Raw genomic sequence first — 21,970 nt, forward strand, 5'->3', positions numbered from 1 at the left:
GTGTTTGGTACATCGTGTTTTACATTGTTGTGTGAGTTGACTGCTATTTATCTTTTCTGACTCAAACATTTTAATTTTATCAGATGCTATTTGCACATTTCTAGCTTCTCAGAAAGTGTTGTTTGGTACATTCAATTTGAACATTTATTTTTATCTGAATATGCCTTATCATCTATCAACAGTTGTATAGCAGTTTCCCGTTCTGATAAGTCTTTATCTTGTTCTGCTGTACAGCTTAACTTTAAATGTAGCTTTTTCTTCATCATGTGGTTTTTGCATTTCTGAGCATCTTCTCTATAAATGGTCATTCTTCGTTTTCTTTTTATGGATGTCTTTTTGAATCGAGAAAGGAAGCGAAACGTCTTAAACTACGAAAAACAAGTCCACTTGCATTGTTTTTTACTTTTTTTTTGGAATGACCATGACCTGGATGACTGAGAATCTTCACCAGCATGCCTTTGATTTGTGCTCATGTGTTAAATCTGAATTCTGAGCCAGTGTCTCTGTCTCACCAAAATTTCATCATGGCTACATTATGAGAATAAAGACTATTGATTCTTGAAATAGCAAAGCAGTTCCACACCGCAACCACCTTTTTTGACTCTAGCTATGATGATCTTTTTCTGGAATATTGTGTTAGTTTCACAGTTTTAGGGCCATTTTTGCCCAGTCATTCTTTCTTATTGTTGAATTATGACCCAAGATACAGTTTTCCCTTGCGCAGGTCATTTCAGCCAGGTCTTTTTTTTTGTATTTCTACATAAAAAAAGATATACTGCTCAACCTGATGTTGTAAAAATACAGGTACATCTCAGTAAATTGGAATGTGTTCCAATAAGGCTTATTTATCAGATTAAATGTACAAGTACCTTTAAAAATAACATTTAAGCAAGCATTAAACATACTTTTCATTAAGTCCACATTTCTGTGTTAAAAATGTTTATGTTTTTATTTTTGGTCTGATGTAATACTATAATATTGTGTTTACATTAGCTGTACACAAAAAATCGTCTTAATTAACATAAATTAAGGCTTGAAAACATCAATCTCACACTCAATCTATATAATGTGTTTCACTCATTATATACTTGGGCGTACTGAAATAAATGAATAATGAATAATATTTAAATTTATTGAGATGCACATTATAAAAGTCTGATGTAAATAAAAGGATTGTTTTAACCACATTTAATTGCAAAAACTTCCTTTTGTGGGATGTGTCATGCAGAAGAGTATTTTCGGGTTGCTGTCTGCTTGGTGTCACCCTTACTTGCCTCCAAGCCATTTAAATTTAAATTTAATATAGTTTATAAATCTCTAAATCTTTTTAGGCGTAGTAAAATCAAGTTGGCTACATTTAATTGTAGCTAAAATCGAACTGTTTAAAGTTTGAACCCTTTACATTTTTAACAAGGCGATATGTTATAATTCTGTATATATGATCTGCTAGCCTTGTGCGCCACATACATTTTTTTTTCAGTAATTTTTTGTTTTAAATTTTATTTTATTTTTCGAATTTTAAACGAACCTTAACTCTGCCACTCGTCGGAGTATTAAAAGGGGGTTCTCCGACTCCAACCTGGCAACCCGCGCAGCCTCGCTGGAGGAAAATACTGGCCGCAGCAGCAGACAGACTGCTTGGCATTACAGACGGCTGGCTGCTGTGGGAACTGCTGTAAGCTCCTTCTAGAAGCTACCGGACTTCGCTGCCAACACCAGGTACGTGTCTAGTATCCTTAGACAATAACCACAGCCGTCTTTCTTTCTTTGAACGAAACAGAAAAAAAATACGTAACAGGAGCAGCTCGTTTCTTTATTTCTTTTGTGTTTTACGTCAAAATATATTTTTCTTCTCCGTGGCCGTTAGCCGTTGGAACACAGACTGCTAGCTGCGAGCTAACGCAAGCTAACGCTCCGCTGTGCAATGGTCCACCGTGAAAGAAATCATTTCGATCGAGGGCTGCAAGTTGCAGAGAGTGATTATTTGCGTTGCAAAGCTCACTGTCGGGTAAACACACATTTCCCATTAATGTTGACCCACCTTGAGCCTGCCATTATAAAAAAAAAAAAAAAAAAAAAGCGTTGGGTAATATTAGCAGGCTAACGGTAACGTAACCTACGGATTTCAGTGATGAAGGAGATGCAGGGGGGGTGGGGGGTCTGCGTGATAACGACACCCTGTAGTTGTGCCAGATAAATTCACCCAGTCCAGATGAAAAGTCTTCATTGCAAGCGAGAATTAGAGGGGCTGGTGAGCGTAATGTTTCATAACTGTCTGACTTCACACCTCCCTGCAGACAGGGCTGTGTAGTTGCTAACTGTGGGACTTGGAGGTGGTCGGGCTTCGTCGTGGAGCTGCTTTTTCTGCAAAGAAGGGGTTCTGTTGATGGGGAAACCATCCCGTCCCCCGGATACGTGTCACGGTAGCCGCACCGTGAAAGATGGTCGCTTAAATCCGCCGTTTGCATAAAATCTTAGAGCTGCAGGCTTGGATGAAATGGTCTCTTCAGGCTACAGCCAACTACCCTCAACACTTCCTCTGTTTATTAACTTGATTACCTACCTAGACTGTAGTTCTCGATAAATTACATACATCTTAACAGTTAGTTATACTCTACAAAGTAGGGAAGTGCTAGCTTATGTTTCTTGCTTTGTGTTTAAAGCAAAGGTGGGCCATTATTTCAAGGTAGGTAACAGTGAAGAAGGGATTGCACTGATCAGGCTTTTTTTATTGCCGATGCCCTTTTTGATTTTTCTTTTAGTTTGAACGATTCTGATATTAACCACTGCGAAAAAAAAAATATATTTTTACCACAAATAAAGGGGAAAAAGTACTTCCTTCCACTTAAAGGCAGTGCTAGCTTTTGATTACTCTCCTTCATATGTCCTTAACACTTTTCTGATCTGATCATTATTGATCTAGAAAAGTGCATTAGAGTTCATGCTTGCGGTTGATTCGTTTATACACTGAAAATGGCAGCCGTCCCTAGTTTTAATGGCTTTAATGCAGTTTTAGTGATTCTACTTTAGTCGATTGGTCCATGGTAAAATCACCCTTTATTTGGTTTTATTAACTGTGACAGCTTATGGATTTTTAATATAAATCAATTATATCGATTGTCCTACAGCCAGGATTTAAAATATTAAAAAAATTGAGCAGCCAATATGGTATTTCTTGATTTTTATTTAAAAAGAATCTGAATTTATTGAAAATAAATGTTGTGCCCTTTTTTTGTGATCGTAGAAGCTGAGCGGGACTTGTTTGTGTTTTTTATATAAAAATCCTCTGAACCTGGTATTCCTAATCCCAAAGTCTTTTGTGACAGTTTATGGATTTTTAATATAAATCAATTATATGGATTGTCCTATAGCCAGGGTTTCAAATAATAAAAAATTAGAGGAGCCAATATTTAAAGATTTCCGCTGCAGCAAAATGGAAAAAGTCAGCTGATATAGGATTTTCTTGGACGAAAATGTAATCGCTTTAATAAAAAAAATATCATTTTCCATGCAGATTATTTTAGTGTAGAAAGTTAATTAGCCTCTTATTGTTGAATTCAGCTGCCAAGAGATGCTCTGTCATCTGGGGTCTGCCTGTCGTAGTTTGATTCACGAGGGTGTGTTTTACGTTTTATTTATTTTGTTTCGCTCTCCACTAGGGCTGCACGATATTATTAAAAGTTGCAATATGTGATAATATTGGGGAAATGTTGTGATGACGATATAGCTTGGGATAAATCCAGGAAAAATGGAAGTGTTTGTGCTTAAGGATCATAGCAAACGTGGAGCCCCTAAAATGAGTCTATCCAGCTACTAAAAAAAAACCAAAACCTTCATCGTTTCCATCTCAAATACAAGGTTTCAATGAAAAGGTTGCCTCTGTCTGACCTCTGATGTTTGGGTAATGAAACAACTTTGCTGTAGTTTCTTATCAACGTTGCCTCCTCTTTACCTTCTCTGACTTTTTATGTTGCATTAAACGGATGTGCAGCCCGACTCTAAATAAAAAAAAAAACTGTTTGTTGTTGGTGCAATGTTTTCATAGTTTAGTGAAATGACTGCAGCAGAAACATCTTCATGCAATCCATTCAAACCGTCTTTATTCCCACATCTTCACATAAAGCCGGCGCATTACTCACTCTAAAGCATTTGGTGATTTAGTTTTTTGTTTAATCTAGTTTGTGCAAATGTTTCCTTGATTTAACACCCACAAGTGCACCTGGTCCCCTTGAATATTCAAACACCATCCCTCTTGATAAACAGAATGCATCCTAGTGCTGGGAGGAGAGGCTGCTGCAGCGTCGTTTGTTGTCTGTGCTTGCGTGGGTCTGACGTCTGTAAAGGTGTGGTGGAACCGGGACCGTGACATGCCAGCTCCTTATGAAGAGGGTGTTGGTCTGGACAGACTTTTTAAGTTTCCCTTTCTAGAGAACCGGTATCAGAAACGGAAACCTAGAGGGGAGAAACAGCTGGTCTTTAGGCTGCTTCCAGGTTTCCAGATGTCTGGTAAGAGCATCGCTAAGGCCAGGATGGATATCAAGTAGACACCAAAAAAAAAGAAGCTTTTTTTTTTTCCTTTTCTTCACCCTATCAAAATTAAACATTTGTTTGAAAATGAGCGTCTGGCTTCTCCTAACATAACTTGCTGTTTCACTTACTGTGATGAAACAGAGTTGTAAAAAGGTCCAAAGGTCAAAAGGTTTCTTTTTTTCTTTTCTTCTTTTTTTTTTTAAATGAACAGTGCTGAGAGCATCTGGTGGCAGAAATTCCTGGAGACTCCTGGAGGCTCTTTTCTATCGTCTATCGATTTCACAGATGTGTCAAACCGATTTAAAAAGAAAAACACTTTAAAGGTGAGGCGCCGGTTCTGATCTGCTCTCTCGTCATTTTTAGCCATGAATCCTGCAGTGAACTGAAGAGGAGGAAAAAAAAAGACATTCAAAGATTTGGTGCTCTGTCGTCCTACTGACTCTCCTCCTAAAATGAAATGCAGCGGTTCTGCCAAGGACGTTATTAAGGACAGACTTTCTCAAGACAGACAATAATTCACTGAAATCTGTTCTTCGTTTATGCGTCATTGCCAGAGGAAATGGCTTTCTTTTTCCTTTTGAATTTAGTTTACGGATCCCACAGAAGCAGTTTTTTGCTTTGCTGTAGTAACATTTTTATGCATTTATCAGGCTACTTTTAATCATACATGACCTGTTGTTTTGTTTTGTTTTTTTTTAGCTTAATTTTCTTTTTTCTTTTTCCCCACAGGTTGAATCAACTTGGCTGCTGAAAGAAGGGAAACCTGTCTTTGCCTAAATGGTGACGTTCTGGATGTGAGCCTTGTTCTTCCACTTTGCCTGCCAGGTGGACACCTTGTTTGGGATCTCCTGTATCAAAAGCCACTGCGACCTGAAGCTAACCCTAACTCAGTTGGAAACCTTTTTTTTTTTTAACACTAAGATAAAAATATTACAAAGGTACATTTTTGGTTTACAACGTCTTTCTCGGATTCTTCTACATGACAACGATGGCAAAGAAAAACAGTCAGAAGGGTACGTATTTGTCTCATAAATCTCCTTTTTTATAAGGAAACTTATTTAGATTTAACCGCTTGCTTGAAGTTGAGTGAAAATGTGTTCCTTGGAATCCAATTAATGCTTCTGGATGTTTGCCCCTCGTTCTCAGTATGGGCAGCAACACTTTTTTTCTTTTTTCCAGAGAATCGGAGTTTAAGAGTTTTTACAGTGACATCAGCAGAATTATGTTGCATGAGAAAAACAGCTTAAGCACAACTCAGCAGTTTTTGTTGACTTTAATGGTCACAGATTAACTTTGGACTTTGCTTTGGGTCTTCTTGCTCTGCTGTATGAACGGTCCTCACATCTTAACAGGATTTCTTTTCCCAGACTCATTTCTTTCACCAATTTGTCAGTTTTTGTATATTTTTATATTTGCTTTTGGAAACCTTGAGGTTGGTCTGCTGTATATCTTTTTTTTTTTTTTTTCTTAGTCATGAATCAGACTTATTCTGAACGGTTGATGCACAAAAGCGCTGAAGTGCTCGATGCCTGTGTTGCTAACTCAAGTGTTTCTGCTTAAATGCTTCAACAAAAAGTCCTTCCTCCTCCACAGTTCAAAGATGCTTGCATCCTTATTTGCAGAAACGGTGTGCACATAAAAACAAACCTATTTTCCAAACTTGGAGCACCAATCTGCAGCTGTGATGCATTTTCTATTTTTTCCCCCCCCCCCAGGAAATCTCTGCAAAGATATCTGGGGCTGCTTTTGTTTTGCAAATGATGTTCTTCAGTGGTTTGCAAATGTGGGTCAAGACCTGGACTGATTGGTTTTTTTTTTTTTTCTTTTTCTTTACAGATACATCTGGTGTGGTGTTTGATACTCGCTCAAAAATGGTCATGTCCCAGGGAGGAACGACGGAGAGGATGAAGGAGAAGGTAAGAAGTGAATCTGAAAAAAATCAGGATATAATGAAAGTTAATATATTTTATCTATTCAAAAATGTGAAACTCTGCAATCGGTTCCTTACACGCCATTTGATATATTTCAAGTGTGTATGTCCGTTAATCCGAATAAAAAAATATAGAAACTCTAATTTCAATCTCAGACAATTTGAGTATGACAAGATAAATGAAAAAGGATTTTAGATGAATACATTGTATTATACTCTCCCTAATCATGGGGAACTGAACACTGTCTACAAGGAGAGTGAACAGCAAAAGAAGCTTGGTATAGCAGAGTCTAATTAGTGGAAAGTTGAGTGGAAGGAAAATGTGTGGCAGCATCGGGACTGTGGAGCAAAGTCCATTTAAGAGTTTAGGCTCACAAGGCGTGGACTGAAGTGTCCAGTCGTGATAATGTGGAGAGACATGTTGTCTGCTGGTATGCTGTGTTCAAGTCTAATGTCGAACCAAAGTACTTCATAGTTAAAGGCGCATGGTTTTGAAGTTTAAATACTATTTATTTTCTTTCCCACACATGCTTACAATTGCCAGACGTGTAAAATGAGTTATACTCAATTTACTGCACTCACACCTATAGGCGCCATTAGTTCTGCTCTCGTTCACCTGGAGACTTTGTTGAATCTCTGTTGTAATCGATGCAGTAATGATACATTTTATTTAAAAGCACTTTGGGAATACTCCAAATACACTTTATATATAAAAAATACATCAAGTCAACAAAATGGTATTAAATAATACACTAAACACATTAAAATACAAAACAAATTACACCGAGCTAAACATTAAAAGCAAAAAAATATATGTCAATAACTGACTAATGTGACATACTCCAGTAGAATATAAAGTCAGTAAAAGATGAGTTTTTAGCAAGGATCATTACCGCTATTTAATGAGCATGGTATCAATGTGCTTAATTGGCCAGAAAACTCGCCTGACCTTACTTTTTTTTTTTTTTTTAAAAGAGTCTGAGTACTGCTAAAAGGAAGATTGGACTAGAGCAGCTCAATATTCTGAATGAAATCTGTTATTGCAATAGTAAAGAGCTGCATTGATGCAGTATTAGGTAGGGTATTATGTTTCAGTAGCCTTGTATGTAAATTCTGCATGTCAATGTTTGGCATATTGGACAAATGTTCACTTAGTTTAAGCAAATTTGCAGTGTTTGACAAACATATTGCGAGGACATGTTTTCCTGATATCACTACACCAGACTCAACAATGCAGATGAGCTGAAGGCCGTTTTAAACCAACTTGGGTTTCCTAACACCATGAAATCACCATGAAAACCTGCATTGGTGCAATAGCCAAGTATTGACTGCCTAAATTTTACAGCACACAGATGTACTTTTCAGCCAGCTGACCCTTTGTTTTTGTTTTTTGTTTTTTTACCCCATCTATTAATATAATTCTTCCAAAACTCTGGTTTTCTCCCACAACTTTTCCTTCAACTAAACTTTCCACTAATGTTCTTGGGTTTGCAGCACGCTGTTAAAATGAGCACTGTCTACACTGACATCAACAAACTTTTTCTTTATTGGGTTTTATTAAAAAATAAGTGAATTAGTGGCTTTTCTTGAGTATAACCCATAAAAAAAAAGCTAACTTTCAGTCCTATAAATTCTTCAAAATATATCTGAAGTGGTTCTTTCTCTCAGTGAGTTTTAGTTTTTAGTCAGAGTTACTGACATAAATGGACTTTTCAGAGATATTCTAATGTACTGACACACCTGTATTTGTGGTCGATCACACTCCAAAGCTCTCCAACCTGCACATGTTGAGCCATGTTTGCATTTGGTTTCACTGTCAGCGACACTACTTTTCAAAGGCAGCAGCCTTTTTTAGCAACTTTCAGTTTTGTTGCATGCTGTAAGAAATGCTGTTAAGGCTCTAAATAGGGTGTGTCCCCCTTTTCTGCAACTATTTTTGAGTTGTTTAACACCATGCATGCCCTGGGCATCCTAGAAAGGCGACTCTGCTTCAGACATGAAATTGAGCATCTTTTTAGTTGTTTATATAGCAGCTAATTGGTATGCTAGGATCTTCTGAGGATTTTTATGGCTGTTCTAATAAGAGTTGGCCTACTTTCATGAAAGAGAAGAATGTTTTAGCCAGCTTTGCTAGCAAGAATTTTATTTCCTCAATGAGAAGCGTATAAGGAAGTTGGTCAAAAACAGTCGACGAAAATGTCTTTCATTGCATGCATGTAAGGCAAATTGATGAATAGTTTGACAGACCTGTGCGACTCAAATGTGTCTTAAATACTGAAGTACCCCCCCAGTGTGACCCTTTGTTGTTTTTGCTGTCGCCTCGGATCACCTGGAATCGGTGGATGTTTTTTTTTCTTTCTTCACAGATCAGCGCGGTCAGAGCAGTCGTCCCCAACAAAAGCAACAACGAGATCGTGTTGGTGCTGCAGCACTTTGAGAACTGCGTGGATAAAGCCGTGCAGGCTTTCTTGGAAGGTATGAGGATGTTGCCCGTCAACACGCTCGGTACGCTTGACGTATGCAAACCGTGCAAATTTATGCCTAATGTTACACGGTGTGTCTCCTAAGAGGCACTACGGCCTGCTAGTGGCACGCAGCTCATGCCCAGTTCTGACATGTTGCCCTCATTCCTTTTCACTCTTCGCTGTACGGATCACGCTTTGAATTCAGCTGTTGCGCGTCATTTGCATGCCTTCAGTTTCACGCGGCTAAATATAGAAACAGGACTGTCCTGTACGTCACACTGCTTTGTTCCTTAGCAGCATCCAGGAAACTTCTCAGTGCATTCAGGTTGCGTTGCAACACTTTGTGACGTTCAAACGAATAAACTAGCTGTCACCTTTTTGTTTTTGTTTTACTCCGTAGGGAGTGCAGCTGAGATCCTGAAAGAGTGGAATGTGACCGGCAAAAAGAAGGTGAGTGTAATAAAGCCTGCTATTAAAATTCCTGAGTCAGCAGATTCTTCCACCTCTCGATTGAAAATTTTAATTCCAGCATAATTGCTGTGATTGATTTTCGTGACTCTTGTGATGTTGCGTTTTTATGCCACGATTCGACCAGCGCTGGCGTTAAGAATTGGACTGAATGTGTGCGACGTGACTGTTTTCATTTCCAGCCCAAGAAGAAAAAGAAGCCCAAGCCTCAGCCCGAAGTCTCCGCAGAAGCGGCTCAACCTGAGGCCACGTCGCCCGAGGAGAGCAAGGATGAGATGAACGGCTTTCACGCCAACGGATCCGTCGTGGACGGAGAGTCTCTGGATTCGCTGAGCGAGCAGTTGGACTCTGCTTCCCTGGATGCAGCCGAGCTGGACTCTGAACCCGCTACATCCGAGACGCCCAGTGAGTACAGCTGTTTTTGTGTTTGTTTTCCACACCATGTCATGGATAATGAGGGAAAAAGTGTAGGTTTCGATTTACCTTTTTTGAAGGGGTTAAATTAACTTTAATCAAACAAAAGCAATTGATCCAAAAGTTAGTTCTGTGGACCTTTCTGATAATGACAAAAAAAATCAATATTTTATTTGATCCTGTGGCTGGCTTCTTTTTCCAATAATAAAACAAGAAGCTGTTTTTGAATTAACCTCATGTTGCACTTGAGGGTCAGTTTCATATTCTTTTATTAAATGTAGGACCTTCTATTATACCAGTTGGAAATGTTTTAAGGCATTTGTTTTTCTAAATCTCACCATTTTCATATTTACACCATTTGGAAAAGTCCTATGCAGTGCTGTGAAAACATGTTCACACTTTACAGGATTTCATTTTTTGTTTTTTAGTTTATTTTTATTGTACCTAAATGCTTTAGATTAGGGTCTCCAGAGTGAGATGTGGAATAGATTCAATATTTTCTTGGCCTGGGCCTCCGCTATGGCTCTTAATAACTTTAACAAAATTTTTTTTATATACTTCTAATAACAAATTCATATATTTAGCGGGTTGTTTTGTGTTTGTGTGGAATATTTTCATTGAATTTCCTCAGCAGAATGACAGTAAAAGTACCAGTTATATCTTTTTCTTGTGTCTATTTTGTCAGGGTTGGAAATTATGCACTTTTTGTCTTAATTTTTCCACAAATAACAAAACTTAGAAAACATAGTTTTTTTTTTTTTTTTAAACCTAAAATAGAAAAAAAAGATGGTGGTTCTCTGAGAAATGAGTTTAATATAGTACATATTTATCAAAAACTGTTTTTATTTGCTGTCACAGATGTGTCACTATAGCAGTTTTATTCAGCTGAACTAGGGGCAAAAAAAAGCAATCTTTGGATTGTAAAGGCTGTACAGTTCTGTTCAGACCATCATTAATTTGTTCTTTTCTACTTTGTTTCATTAAAGTAGCTTCATGCTGAGCAGATGAAAAGAAAATAATTCTTTTCATCTATTTTTTTTTTATACTTTATTACTTTCAGCTCTATGATTTTTGTCTAGTGGTGCAAATACTTTGGGCGCCACTTCTTCAAATGATAAAACGTATTTTAATATTAAAGATGACATGAAGAAATAGAAACTGCAGTTTTCACAAGATTTCATTTAACAAGAGAGGCGGTCTCCAACCAGCATGGCCTCATGTGAAAAATCATTTGCCTTCTGAACCTGATAACTGGTTTTGTCTGACTTGGCAGCAGCAACTGCTGTAAAATGTTGACAAAACTCACAATGAGTCCTTTCTAACCCCAGGGAGGGTTTGTTTGTTTTTTAGAAATGTTTTCATTCAGCAACGTTTGCGGCATGAGTGGCCTCGCCTCCAAGTCCAGACTTTGACTTGGTCATTTATTTTGTCTTGGCAATAATAGTTGTATGAATTTCCTAAATCTTCCTTGGATCAGGCTTTTTAATGAACACTTCCTAGACTTACATTTTTATCTGCTAGCTAAAAGCTTAATTTGAATCGTGGAATGTCTGTTTTGAAACAAAAAGGGCAAACGCTTGAGCGGTGATCTACATTAAGACCGATTTTTAAACGTTTTAATGATCAGTACGCCTTCTCACAGTTGCAGAGGCAGAAACTAATGTCAGCGCTCCAAGTCCTGCGTCCCAACTCGGAGGGAGAAATCATCACCAGGTTTCCAGAGGCAACAAATCCCGGCACCGGACGAACTCCGGTCTCCATCCCTCCTCACCTTCACTAGCAACCACCCCCGATGAGCAGGGATCATCAGGAGGGAAGAAGATAGGTGAGTAACTTCAAGCAGATAACTAACCTTCCAGGCACAGGTAATGTGAGCCAGAGAGTATCAGAGGTTCCTCCAGATTGAATTGATTGTCTCCATTTGTCCTCATCAGCTACCAATATTGACCGCTCGGTGAAAGACCTGCAGAGATGTACCGTCTCCCTGACCCGCTACAGGATGGTGGTCAAGGAGGAGATGGACTCCTCCATCAAGAGGATGAAACAGACATTTGCCGAACTCCAGAGCTGGTATGTTGGCTTCCTGCTGGTTTGTCGTTCCTCTGGACGCATTCGTTCATAAATGAGCTGACTTATCAGAGCGCTGCATCCAAATGCATGAGAAAGTTGAGTGGAAGGAAAAAATGTGACAAAGCCCATAATAAATGGGGATCATTGCTGGCCTGAGAGAGTTATAAATCAAGGCCATTTACCAGTTTGGTGGAGATTCATTGGAGATTGAGTCAGTGCTTCAAGAGCCATCATGCACAATGTATTGTCTTAAAGTATAGTCAGCTTTATGCGACTTCAGTTTGTAGAAGGTTGGGCTGCAGTTTAGTCCCATACTAAGGTTTCATTGTGGTCACATTTACTTATTTTTAATCTCTTCTTAAGCGCTTTTCTAGTCGTACTAACCACTCAGTGCTGTATGCTAAAGCTACATTCACCCAGTCACATTCACACGTTCACACACCGATAGACTGATCGCTTGGCAACTTCACAAGTTAGCAAATGTGGCAGGATGAAGCTGGAATCAAATCCACAACTCTTCAGATTGCAGAATGAGTTCTTTACCCTCTCAGCCACAGCCGGCCATTTTTGTAGTTTTATTTTATGCACAAATATAATAAAGTTGGGAACCCCAATAATATATTATTGGGTCTTGAGAAGAGCCAATAAACATTTGGCTCTTCTCTAGATCGACTTTTACTTTTCCTGGAAGACTTTTCCTCCACCTCTTTGTCTGTCAAAGTATTAATGCATTAACTTTTTTTTTTTTTTTTTTTTTTTAAAGCAAATCTAACTTATCCAAATGTTAAAGATGCCATGGTTACTTAGTTTTCTCAGATATATTAACAGACTGGAACAGGAACACCGCCAATAATAAGCAAACTGTTCTGCCCTTATAACTGAGAAAAGCAAGTCATTATACACAATATTATCTGTTCAAAAGAAAAATGACTCTCTGCCGTCTCGTTTTCTTTCCAGTTTAATGGACAGAGAAGTGACTCTGCTGTCAGAGATGGACAAAGTGAAGGCTGAGGCCAGTAAGTACTGCGTTTTCTAGTGTTTATACTCAGCTCTGCCCGTCACTGATGGCCAGAGCTGCTGGTATTCTTCCATCAAACGATCACCTGACTGAAAGTACCCTGAAGGCTCTGACCCAAATCGGTCCCAGAAGGAGTAACGGAGATTGTTGTGGAACAGCAAGTCCCAGTTTCCTGAAAAGTGCAGCGGCACCCTTAGGGTGCAAATATACCTGGAGCATACTTGTTGCGTTTGTGTGTGTGTGTACCATGACGGCGCAGGACTTCATATTTGTATAAGTAGGCCATTCTCTCTCCTTCTGTCCTCTCAGCGTGGAGTGTTGTGTGATCGAGGCCTGGAAAAGCTGAATAGTGTCAGGTGTCGAGGGAGACTCAATGCCGTCTTTGTGCAAGGTGTGCGGTGAATTGAGAAGAAACTCGAGTGCTTCTTCGACATTACAAAAGCGGTTTCTTCAAAATTCTCCCTTAACGTTGTGGTGCGTTTGTATTAACTGCTATAACAGTTTATCCTATAGGAAAAATATCCGCATAGTAAAAAAAAAAAGAAAAAAAAAACTTTTGAATTTGTAAACCCAGGCTAAGATGTTCCCAAATACCTCACTACCTGGGTCCTATGGTTACGGAGAGCAGCCAAACAGTCAAACTTTCTGTGATAATCAGTCTTATACTCAGATATTTTTAATATTTTGCCAAAATAAATGTCGTGATTGGTATGAAGAATTAAAGTAAAGGTTGTTTTTAGGCTCTATTTATGCTGCTGCTATTCTTCCATTTATCTGTCTGTTCATTCATCTGTGCCATATATTCTAGTTGCAGTTCTTGTATTTATAAAAAAAATTATTATCTCAAAAAGGACTGAACTGTTCATGCTTGAGTCAGGAAAAAGGTCTGTTTTGGTTGGGGAAATCTGTAGGAACCTTCACTTCTCTGCTTTGACATAAGTTTATACGTCTGAGTTTGTGGAAGCAAAGTCAAATTCCTTGTTTATGCGCACAAACCTGGCCAATAAAGCTGATTCTGAGCATGTGTTATTGCTTTATGATGACACCAGGTAGTGGCTGTGAGTTACAGGACAATGACTGAACATTTGTTTCCGCTTGATGCGCTAAAAGGACTCTTAATATGGTTGTTGCTGGTCTGCAGAGATCAGAACCGACCACCAGAGGGACACAGAGGAAAAATGGTGAATGCTCATGGGAGTAAAGACTGTAGGAAATCTGCTCAAATGGCTCACATGACTGAGCAAATTACTGCCGTTTATGAGAATAAATCAGCTTTTAGTGCGCTGGGCTGCAGAGCTGGAGGTGGGTCAGGTCACCTGTGCTGCTCTGTTAACAAGAAAAACGTGTAAGCATCTGAACTGGACCAGCAGTAAAAGGCAACCACAGTTAATAAAACTGCACGAGTCCAGAGGAGCGCCTGAGGCATTGCCACTGATCCCACCCACCCGGGTCAACGCTTCAGAAACATTAAATCAAAAACTAATAGCCCCCTGCTGAGAAGCTGTGGTCTGTTACATGTTACAAACGCACCACCGGTAGTGCCGGTTTGCACACTTCATTTCTCAGGGAATGTCTTACTGCACAGTATTAACTGTGAACGATATGGATTACTGTTAAATTAATCACCAAACGCTCCTTCAAGGGACTGATGTGACTTTTTGGACTCTGATACGAATCTAAAAAGACCCTAAAGACTATTTACACGCTTTAAGCTTTTCAGGAAGCGTGTTGGTCACTGTAATAAACTGAGTTCATTTATGTACATATTAAAGCAGGCTTGTCCAAAGTGTGGCCACTGTACTGATTTTGGGTAACTAAATTCATGGTAACATCTATCAATGACATTTATTCTCTCAACTGCAGACTTTGCATTAAAATCTGCTTTGAACTCAGTTCTGAAAATTGGTTAATTACAGCAAGTGTCAAAGAACAACTGATCCAAATACTGTTCTTGTGTTGCTAGACCAAAAAGAGTTCAGTTTATTACTGTTGGAGTCAAAATATTTAGCAATTTGCAAACGGGATGAATACAACAAAAACTTTTTTTTTTTTTTGGCCCTCTAGTTCCTTTTGACTGACAATTTTGGCCCATGTACCAAAAAGTTTGCACACCCCTGTATTAAAGTGTGGAAATATTGTGTGTGTCTAAAGATGTCACTATGTTAACACATGGTGACAAAGATTCTTGAGTCTTAAAATGATGCAGTTGAGTCTATGCTTTTATGACTTTAGGCTGTGAAATGTGAACCTTGCATGCAAATGGAGAACCTTTGTGAGAACTTGCTGGTTGTGGCCGGCATTTGCTTCCAGAGCCGTGGAAGACGTCATCTGTGAAAGCATTTACATCTAAACAGATTCTGTCCTGTAGTGAATGTTTTGTTTTTCTTGTTTTCATAAGTGTCTCTGCTGCAGTGTAAGTGTCTGGTTCTGTGTTGCAGTAATGATCCTGGACGCTCGGCAGAAGAGAGCGGAGGAACTCAGACGGCTGACGGAGCGATCTGCCTCCATGTCTGAGGAGCAGCTGACTGAACTACGTGCAGATATCAAGGTTCTCACTCTGCTTTTTTGTTTCTCTCAATGTGATTTATTTCTGGAGATAAAACAAGTTAACTGAAGGACTTGCAAATTGTGACTTGAATTTTTTGTTTTTTTAGCACTTTGTGAGTGAACGTAAATATGACGAGGACCTTGGGAAAGCTTTAAGATTTACATTTGACCTTGAACCATTGAAGACGAGCATCTCTGGCTTTGGATCAGGTAAAGCTCACCGATTTCCATATTTAAATTAAAAGTTTAGTTTTCTCACACATGTAGCCACTTGCTTTGTCTCTGAGATGATCAAAACCTCCAAATCCAACATATTCCATAATGGACAGAGCTAGAAAGGTTAAAGCAGAAACACTTTGCTGTAATGTGTTCAGCCTTCCTGTGATCTCCTCATAACTCTCCACTTTTGCAGCCTGAATGGAAAAACTGACAGGAAGGAAAAAAATGCAATTATCTTACTCTTTTCACCTTTTTTGTGCTTCCTCTGTAACTTTAAGTTGATTAAGAGAAGATCAGCATTTTAAACACTGAAGTGTTTTTGTGCCACCTGTTTGCAGCTGGGAGTGGTGCATTCACTGACTAAAAATAAAAAATAAAATAAAAATCCAATTATGACCGATTTTAATCAGGTGGGAAACATTTATCTGTACGTTTTTTTTAGCTACAATGTTAGTTTACTGCGAAGAGAAATCTCTAACTTTAGGCAGACTTTTGAGCTTTAGTTGCATTAAGCTGATTCTGAGGTTTATCGGGATAACGGAAACATTTTTAATGAAGCAGTTTAGGGCCTGGGTGACAAATGTTTTTACCTTACAACAAGTCTTATCCAATATTTCTACCAGTTTGACTGTAGTTGCATAAACTTTCAGTTGTGTATTTGTGTAGTGAATTGAACACATGATGTTGTCGGCACGCCAAGCGCTGAAGGGCGTCTAACTGCAGAACGTGCTCACACCTGTCGCCATGATACTAAACGTCTCACATCAGTCAATAGAGCCAAGAAAATCTGGTTATAGCATAATGAGCTACGATCCCCAAAATCACGTAACGGCCTCACTTCATGCTAAGTTGGCTGAAACTGGTAGTCGTCTGAGAATCCCTCTGCTTCATCTTGAGCAAATCATAATTATTTTTAACATACAAACACTTTTTTTGGCTCTTAAAACCTTCAATTTGTAAAAGAATACTTTCATCTGGTTAAATTAAAGCTGCTGTAGGGAGTTTTGAGAAAACGTCTCACAGGTCCCTCCCTCCACAGCAGAGCCTGCGTGCGGCTCCAGTGTTTCCCTGTCCAGAAACTGGCAGTTCTCCGCACGCAAGCAGTGACACTAACGACCAATCAGAACCAGACACTCCCCCCTGGCTCTGATTGGTCGTTTCTGACCAGGAGCGACATGTTTCTGCCAATGGCTGTAGCTCCAGTGGGAGGAGCCAGATTTCTCTCCCTGATTGTCTCATATTTTACTGTCAGAACATCGAGACAGTTTTAACAAATGTTAAACTCAAAGCTGTCGTAGGAATGTCTAGTTTTTAGTCTCAAAGTTGCATTTTATTGAGCAGGAACGATGTTTTGCCTTCTCTGACCCTTTTATCTTTTTTTTACAGTCTACCATCCACGTACGGGCTACTCAGATCGGTCCCGTTGTAGCTCCACATCCTCCTCCGTCGCCAGTCCGGTCCAAATGGAGACGCCTCCTCCCACCCAGACCCAACCTGCCCACGCTGAAAACCGGCCTCCTCCAGTCAAACAGGCGAGTCAAACATCTTTATCAATGGGGGGGGGGTTTAAACTCAATATAAAGGCGTTAATTTGCTCAAGTGTCGTTTTTAATCGTCCCGTCAGATTTTCCAAGGGAACCGACGCACCTTCCAAGGCCCGGGTTATCACTCAGGCGGCCAGCGGTTCAACGGCAGCTCCCACCACGACAGGAACGCGGGGCGCGGGGGCCACCGCTACCAGGGCGACGCCGGCTCCTCCGGCCCGTCCTCGCAGCAGCCCAACAGCTCCAGAGGTCCCTCGCATTCCTCCACCTTCTCCTCCCACAACCAAGACCGGCCCGCCCACAACGGCCTGCCCCAAAGGCTTCCTCGAACACACTGCCCTTGACATTGGAAATCTCCCGGCCCAGTCGAACCCATCCACTACCCCCCCACGCGCTCTGTGCTCCCCGCCCGCCCCAGCTCCCTTCAATGAAGAATAGTATAACAAGTTTACATGTTTCAGTCAGTTGAGCTGTAGTGCCACCCCCCCCACCCCCCCCCGCATCGGTCTGTTCATTCTATGAACGTGAAAAGCTCCAGCTGTCTCTTCCTCATTTCATTTCTCTCTGTTCCAGCGACACGTTCTATCTTTAGCCGCCCTGTGAGAGATCTGACTGCTCTGCCGCTGTGGGTCTCTGTCAGTAGTCATTACAGAGACCCCCCCCCTCCCCCATGATTACCTGCAACAATCTGCACTATTCAAGTTGAACTCTTAGTACTCTCCTCTCTTTATTTTTTGCCGTGGCGCCGTCAGCTCTCTGATTCGAAGCTTTGTTTTTTTGTTTTTTCTTTTTGTCTCCAAGAACCATTTCAATGCCTTCACTGTTGGAAAGAGTGTTGTGGAAGTGCAAAAGTAGTTCTTAGCTTCTGCAGGGTTTCCGTCATCCGAGTCGTAGACATGCAATCAACACTACAGACTGTCGTTTATCAGACATATCAAACTGTAAATCAGAGCTTAATGTTTGGCTGCTACAAACTATAGGGGGGGGGGGAATGTTTGGACTCAAACAGGAGTAGTTTTAAGTTTTCTGAAGGCTTCCTCTCTCTGCAGATATGGAGCAGCAGCCGGTCAGCTTAGTTCAGCAAATAAAGGAAGGAACTGCTGTTTGCTCTCAAAATAAAAAAACTATAAGCTAAAGGTTTTGCTGAGGGCGACCGTTAACCGTCGGCCAGTGAGCCGTTCCCTGGACCTTCATATTCGCCCCAAACATGACTCCATGTTTCTGCTCCTCTCTGCAAGGAGTCTTTGAGAAGTCTTAAACTATTCCTCCTTTAATTTCTGCCTGAAGCAGTGATGTACCCCCTCCCACCCGCCCTCGCTGGGTTATTCTGTGGGCTGTCGTCCATTATTTTCTAACTAAGAGGGCTCATTCGCTTTTTGTTTTTTTGTTTTTTTTGTAAACTATCGATAAAGGAAGCTCTTTTGGGTGTACACATGCTGTTTTATAATCCTGAGCATTTATTCAGCTGGGTGTTCTCCTGCACGCTCCGTTTCTTGCTTCCTTTTTATTTAGTTTTATTTCCACGCGAGTGGCATCGTAACGTCCCGCTTGCCTTTAGTCGCAGACTTCACATTTGCCTTTCTACAAACACAGTTGTCACCATCAGAACTGCTCTCCTGGATTCCAGGATCTGTCTTTTTTTTTTTTTTTTTTTTTTCTTGTCCAACTTCAGAAGTAAAGTTCTCTTAGGATCATTGAACACATCGGGGGGGGGGGGTTAAGATTCCTGCATCTTGTCACGGCTGCCAAGTAGTTGCTTCAAGCTGCTTTTTTTTGGGGGGGTTAATTACCTCTTTTGTCCCGTTTGAGAACAAAATGCTGGTGAATACCTCACGACTCGCTCCAGCCTGTTAACTTGCAGCGGGCTCCTGTTTAGAGAGCGGGACCCCCGTGGCGATTTCCTCGCCTCTTATGTCGTAGTAGTTGTGTACATGGAGCTGTAGTGGGAAACCAGTTATGTTACTTTATCGCTTCATGATGTTTCATCATGTCTTCCTTCAAACGGGAAGTGAAAATTAATCTTTGAGCTTTTTGTTTGTTTTTTTTTTTTTTTTCCCTAATTTCCTTTTATTCATGATTTTGTCATAGGGTTTTTTTTTTTTTTTTTTTTTTGAGTTTTAAGAAAAAGATTTACTTTAAGAGGTAAATTAGTGATTATTGTGGAGAAAAGGTGATTAGGCTTGACAGAAAGTAGTTCAGTGTATTTCGGGAGTATGATTGTTGGCTTTCTCATCAGATTTTAGAGCATATATATGAAGGTATTGTAAGCAGACCAGAGACTGGGTTCTGGTTCTTGTCGGCGTGAGATCCGACCCACAGAGAAACTCAGATGTTGCCGTCTGTGCGGAGCGTTTCAGTAACGGCTTCTGAAAAAAAAAAGAAAAAAAAAAAGGTGTACTTTTGGTTTAAGTGTGAAATGCACCGTATTATCAGCTGGAGCTGCAGGATTCCTCCTGATGCGAGCGGGACGGTCAAAAAGCACGTTTCAACTGTGAGCACCGCAGCAAGGAGCAGGTTCCATAGGACCCCTCTGAGCAGACTAAAGTAATCCTCCAAAGCTTGTGAATCGTCTTTGTTTACTGCGTCCACAACCCAGAGTGGAGGAGGAGGCGGGAGAGGGTTTGGTTTTTCTGCATCGAGCAAAAAGAAGCTGGAGCTCGTTGATGTTGGAGCCTCAGAGGTGTTTTCCAGATTCTTTGCTCATGCCGGTTAGTTCGTTTTCTCATAAAGATGCACATTTACTCAAGTTGTACCAAATGCTGCAACTCTCCTCCCTCCGCTCCTCGTCTCGTGACGGAGGACGGGCCGCACTGTGTGCTGAATCAAGCTGCAGGACACATCAAACACAACTCCTCCTCGTGAGAAATGCTGGGCTCTGTGTTTCACCTACACCTTCATCCACAGCTTCTTTTACATTCCAGCCTCCAGAGATGTTGGGTTTTTGCTGCATAATGACAAAAATCTGAAGCTTTTTTTTTTTTTATTATTCCTTCCATCTTACTTTACTATTTCTTTCCTGTAAATACATATATGTAGCTATATGATTCTGTGCTCACATGGGGCATTTTCTATGTGATATTCATACTAGGCATAACTGAAGTGAAAACATCCGGTTTGTTCATTCTTCCAACTGTAAACTCAAGTGCCTTTTCTTGTCGCTCCCCCCCCCGCCCACCCCCCTGACTCCGTCATTTTCCTCCACCAGAGTATGGACCAAAGACATCAACCGTCCCCGACAGCCCATCCCCGTCTTTCTCCCTCTCACTGAATGGCACACTTCTCATTTACTACAAATAAAACTGTTTGCAATACCAACCGTGCATCTTTGAGTTTTGATTCACACATAAGGGCTTTTCCACAGCTGAGCGTCTCTGGTTTGCACATTTCTTTTTCTTTTATATGTTTTGAATTAAAGTTTATTACCAACGATTAGCATAAAAACATTCAATTTAATCAAGGGGTGAAAACCTTCAACTTATGGTTTGCTTAAAACATGAAGTCATAAAATAAATGTCTATATTGTTACTGTGTACAGAGAGGAAATGCGTGGTGAATTCAACCATGAAGTCAACCAGATCTCGTTTTTAAAGGCATTTGTACCATTAAACCACTATTACATCAGGAATGGGGTAAGATGACTAAATGTGAATCTTTCACTGGCGCTTTGAACTCTGGTTTTGTAAAGCATCCGTATTTTAAATTGGCCTTAGTACGTGTGTTTTTTTTTTTGTTTTTTTTTTTTTTTTTTTTTTTGGGGGGGGGGGGGGGTTTGTTGTTTTTTTTTTTTTTTTTTATTATAAAATACGTTTAGGATCGTTTAAAAGTGGAGCAAAGTGTGCAGTACCACAGATCGCCAGTAGATGGCAGAAACAAACCAGCCAGATGTGAAAGGAGCTTCAGCGCCCAACCAGCCAACTTCCTGCATAGACAGGGTTTCCCAACCCAAATGTCAGGAGTCCACTGAGCAATGGTTGGGGGGAAATCTCCAACTAAAAAAAAAAAAATCATTCACTACTACCTTCTGACATCTCTATGGGGTTTAAAAGTTTAAGACCTTTTGGCTTTATTACAATTTGCTCTTTAAATGTGTAGAAGCATAATAGAAAAAATTCTGTGTAACTGAATCATTAACAGGGCCAAACTGCAACAGTCAGGTCTATGCAGAGAGGACCTTTTGTTCATCCACACCAGGATTTATAAAAGTCTTGGGTCTAGCCTCACTGCAGACCCCACACATCCTGGACTCTAGCTACAAAAACCTGCCACCAAAGGCAGTTTCTTACCCCAGGCTGTCAATTTGATGAACACCTCAGCTTCTGAGTAGTCAGCTACACTGCTGTGAAACCAAAATAAGCCTAGTTACACTATTGATATCTGCCTTTTCCTCCAGTTTATACATTTATACTCGACGTTTGTGCATAAAACCAAAGTTAATTTCATCGTTTGGGCATCCAGTCTTGGCCAATGAAGCTGCTTCTTAAAGTGTGTTTAAAAAATAATCCCAGTGTGGCGTTTCATCACTGAGGCCGTGCATTCATTGACGAACAGGGGGCCCTTTTTATTAAGTATGAAGACAGTAATCTGTTGTACATCCTGGTAAAGCGCATTGCTCTGAAGAAATCAGTCTTTCCAGAGATTGTTCAGCTCAACGGCTTGCTTCATTCAAAAGGCTGGACTGGAGAAGGGAACGCAAAGTGATCTGAAACGCTTTAAGATGGGGAAAGCAAACCTTGGAATAAGAAAAACTAAAACTCAAATGGATCTT

General features: G+C 40.2%; 1 protein-coding gene across 1 annotated transcript; it reads left to right on the top strand.

Moving 5' to 3' along the window:
* Positions 1-1,601: 1,601 nt before the first annotated feature.
* Positions 1,602-20,520, top strand: spats2 (spermatogenesis associated serine rich 2). The gene is made up of 13 exons (XM_036141253.1): positions 1,602-1,719; positions 5,260-5,543; positions 6,367-6,446; positions 8,827-8,935; positions 9,326-9,375; positions 9,576-9,798; positions 11,450-11,632; positions 11,742-11,877; positions 12,835-12,893; positions 15,334-15,443; positions 15,550-15,652; positions 17,048-17,193; positions 17,286-20,520. Exons 2-13 carry the CDS (start codon positions 5,510-5,512, stop codon positions 17,547-17,549), a joined length of 1,497 nt encoding a protein of 498 aa, XP_035997146.1. The 5' UTR covers positions 1,602-1,719; positions 5,260-5,509; the 3' UTR covers positions 17,550-20,520.
* The last annotated feature ends 1,450 nt before the right edge of the window (positions 20,521-21,970 follow it).

Source organism: Fundulus heteroclitus, chromosome 1, assembly GCF_011125445.2.
Source record: "Fundulus heteroclitus isolate FHET01 chromosome 1, MU-UCD_Fhet_4.1, whole genome shotgun sequence".
In the NCBI taxonomy this organism is placed as follows: Eukaryota; Metazoa; Chordata; class Actinopteri; order Cyprinodontiformes; family Fundulidae; genus Fundulus; species Fundulus heteroclitus.

Excerpts from the sequence above, each read along its gene's own strand:
- spats2 (XM_036141253.1), top strand. The coding sequence starts at position 5,510 with ATGACAACGATGGCAAAGAAAAACAGTCAGAAGG. Across the intron at positions 15,444-15,549 it reads AACTACGTGCAGATATCAAG|CACTTTGTGAGTGAACGTAA; the intron begins GTTCTCACTCTG and ends TTGTTTTTTTAG. Across the intron at positions 15,653-17,047 it reads CATCTCTGGCTTTGGATCAG|TCTACCATCCACGTACGGGC; the intron begins GTAAAGCTCACC and ends TTTTTTTTACAG.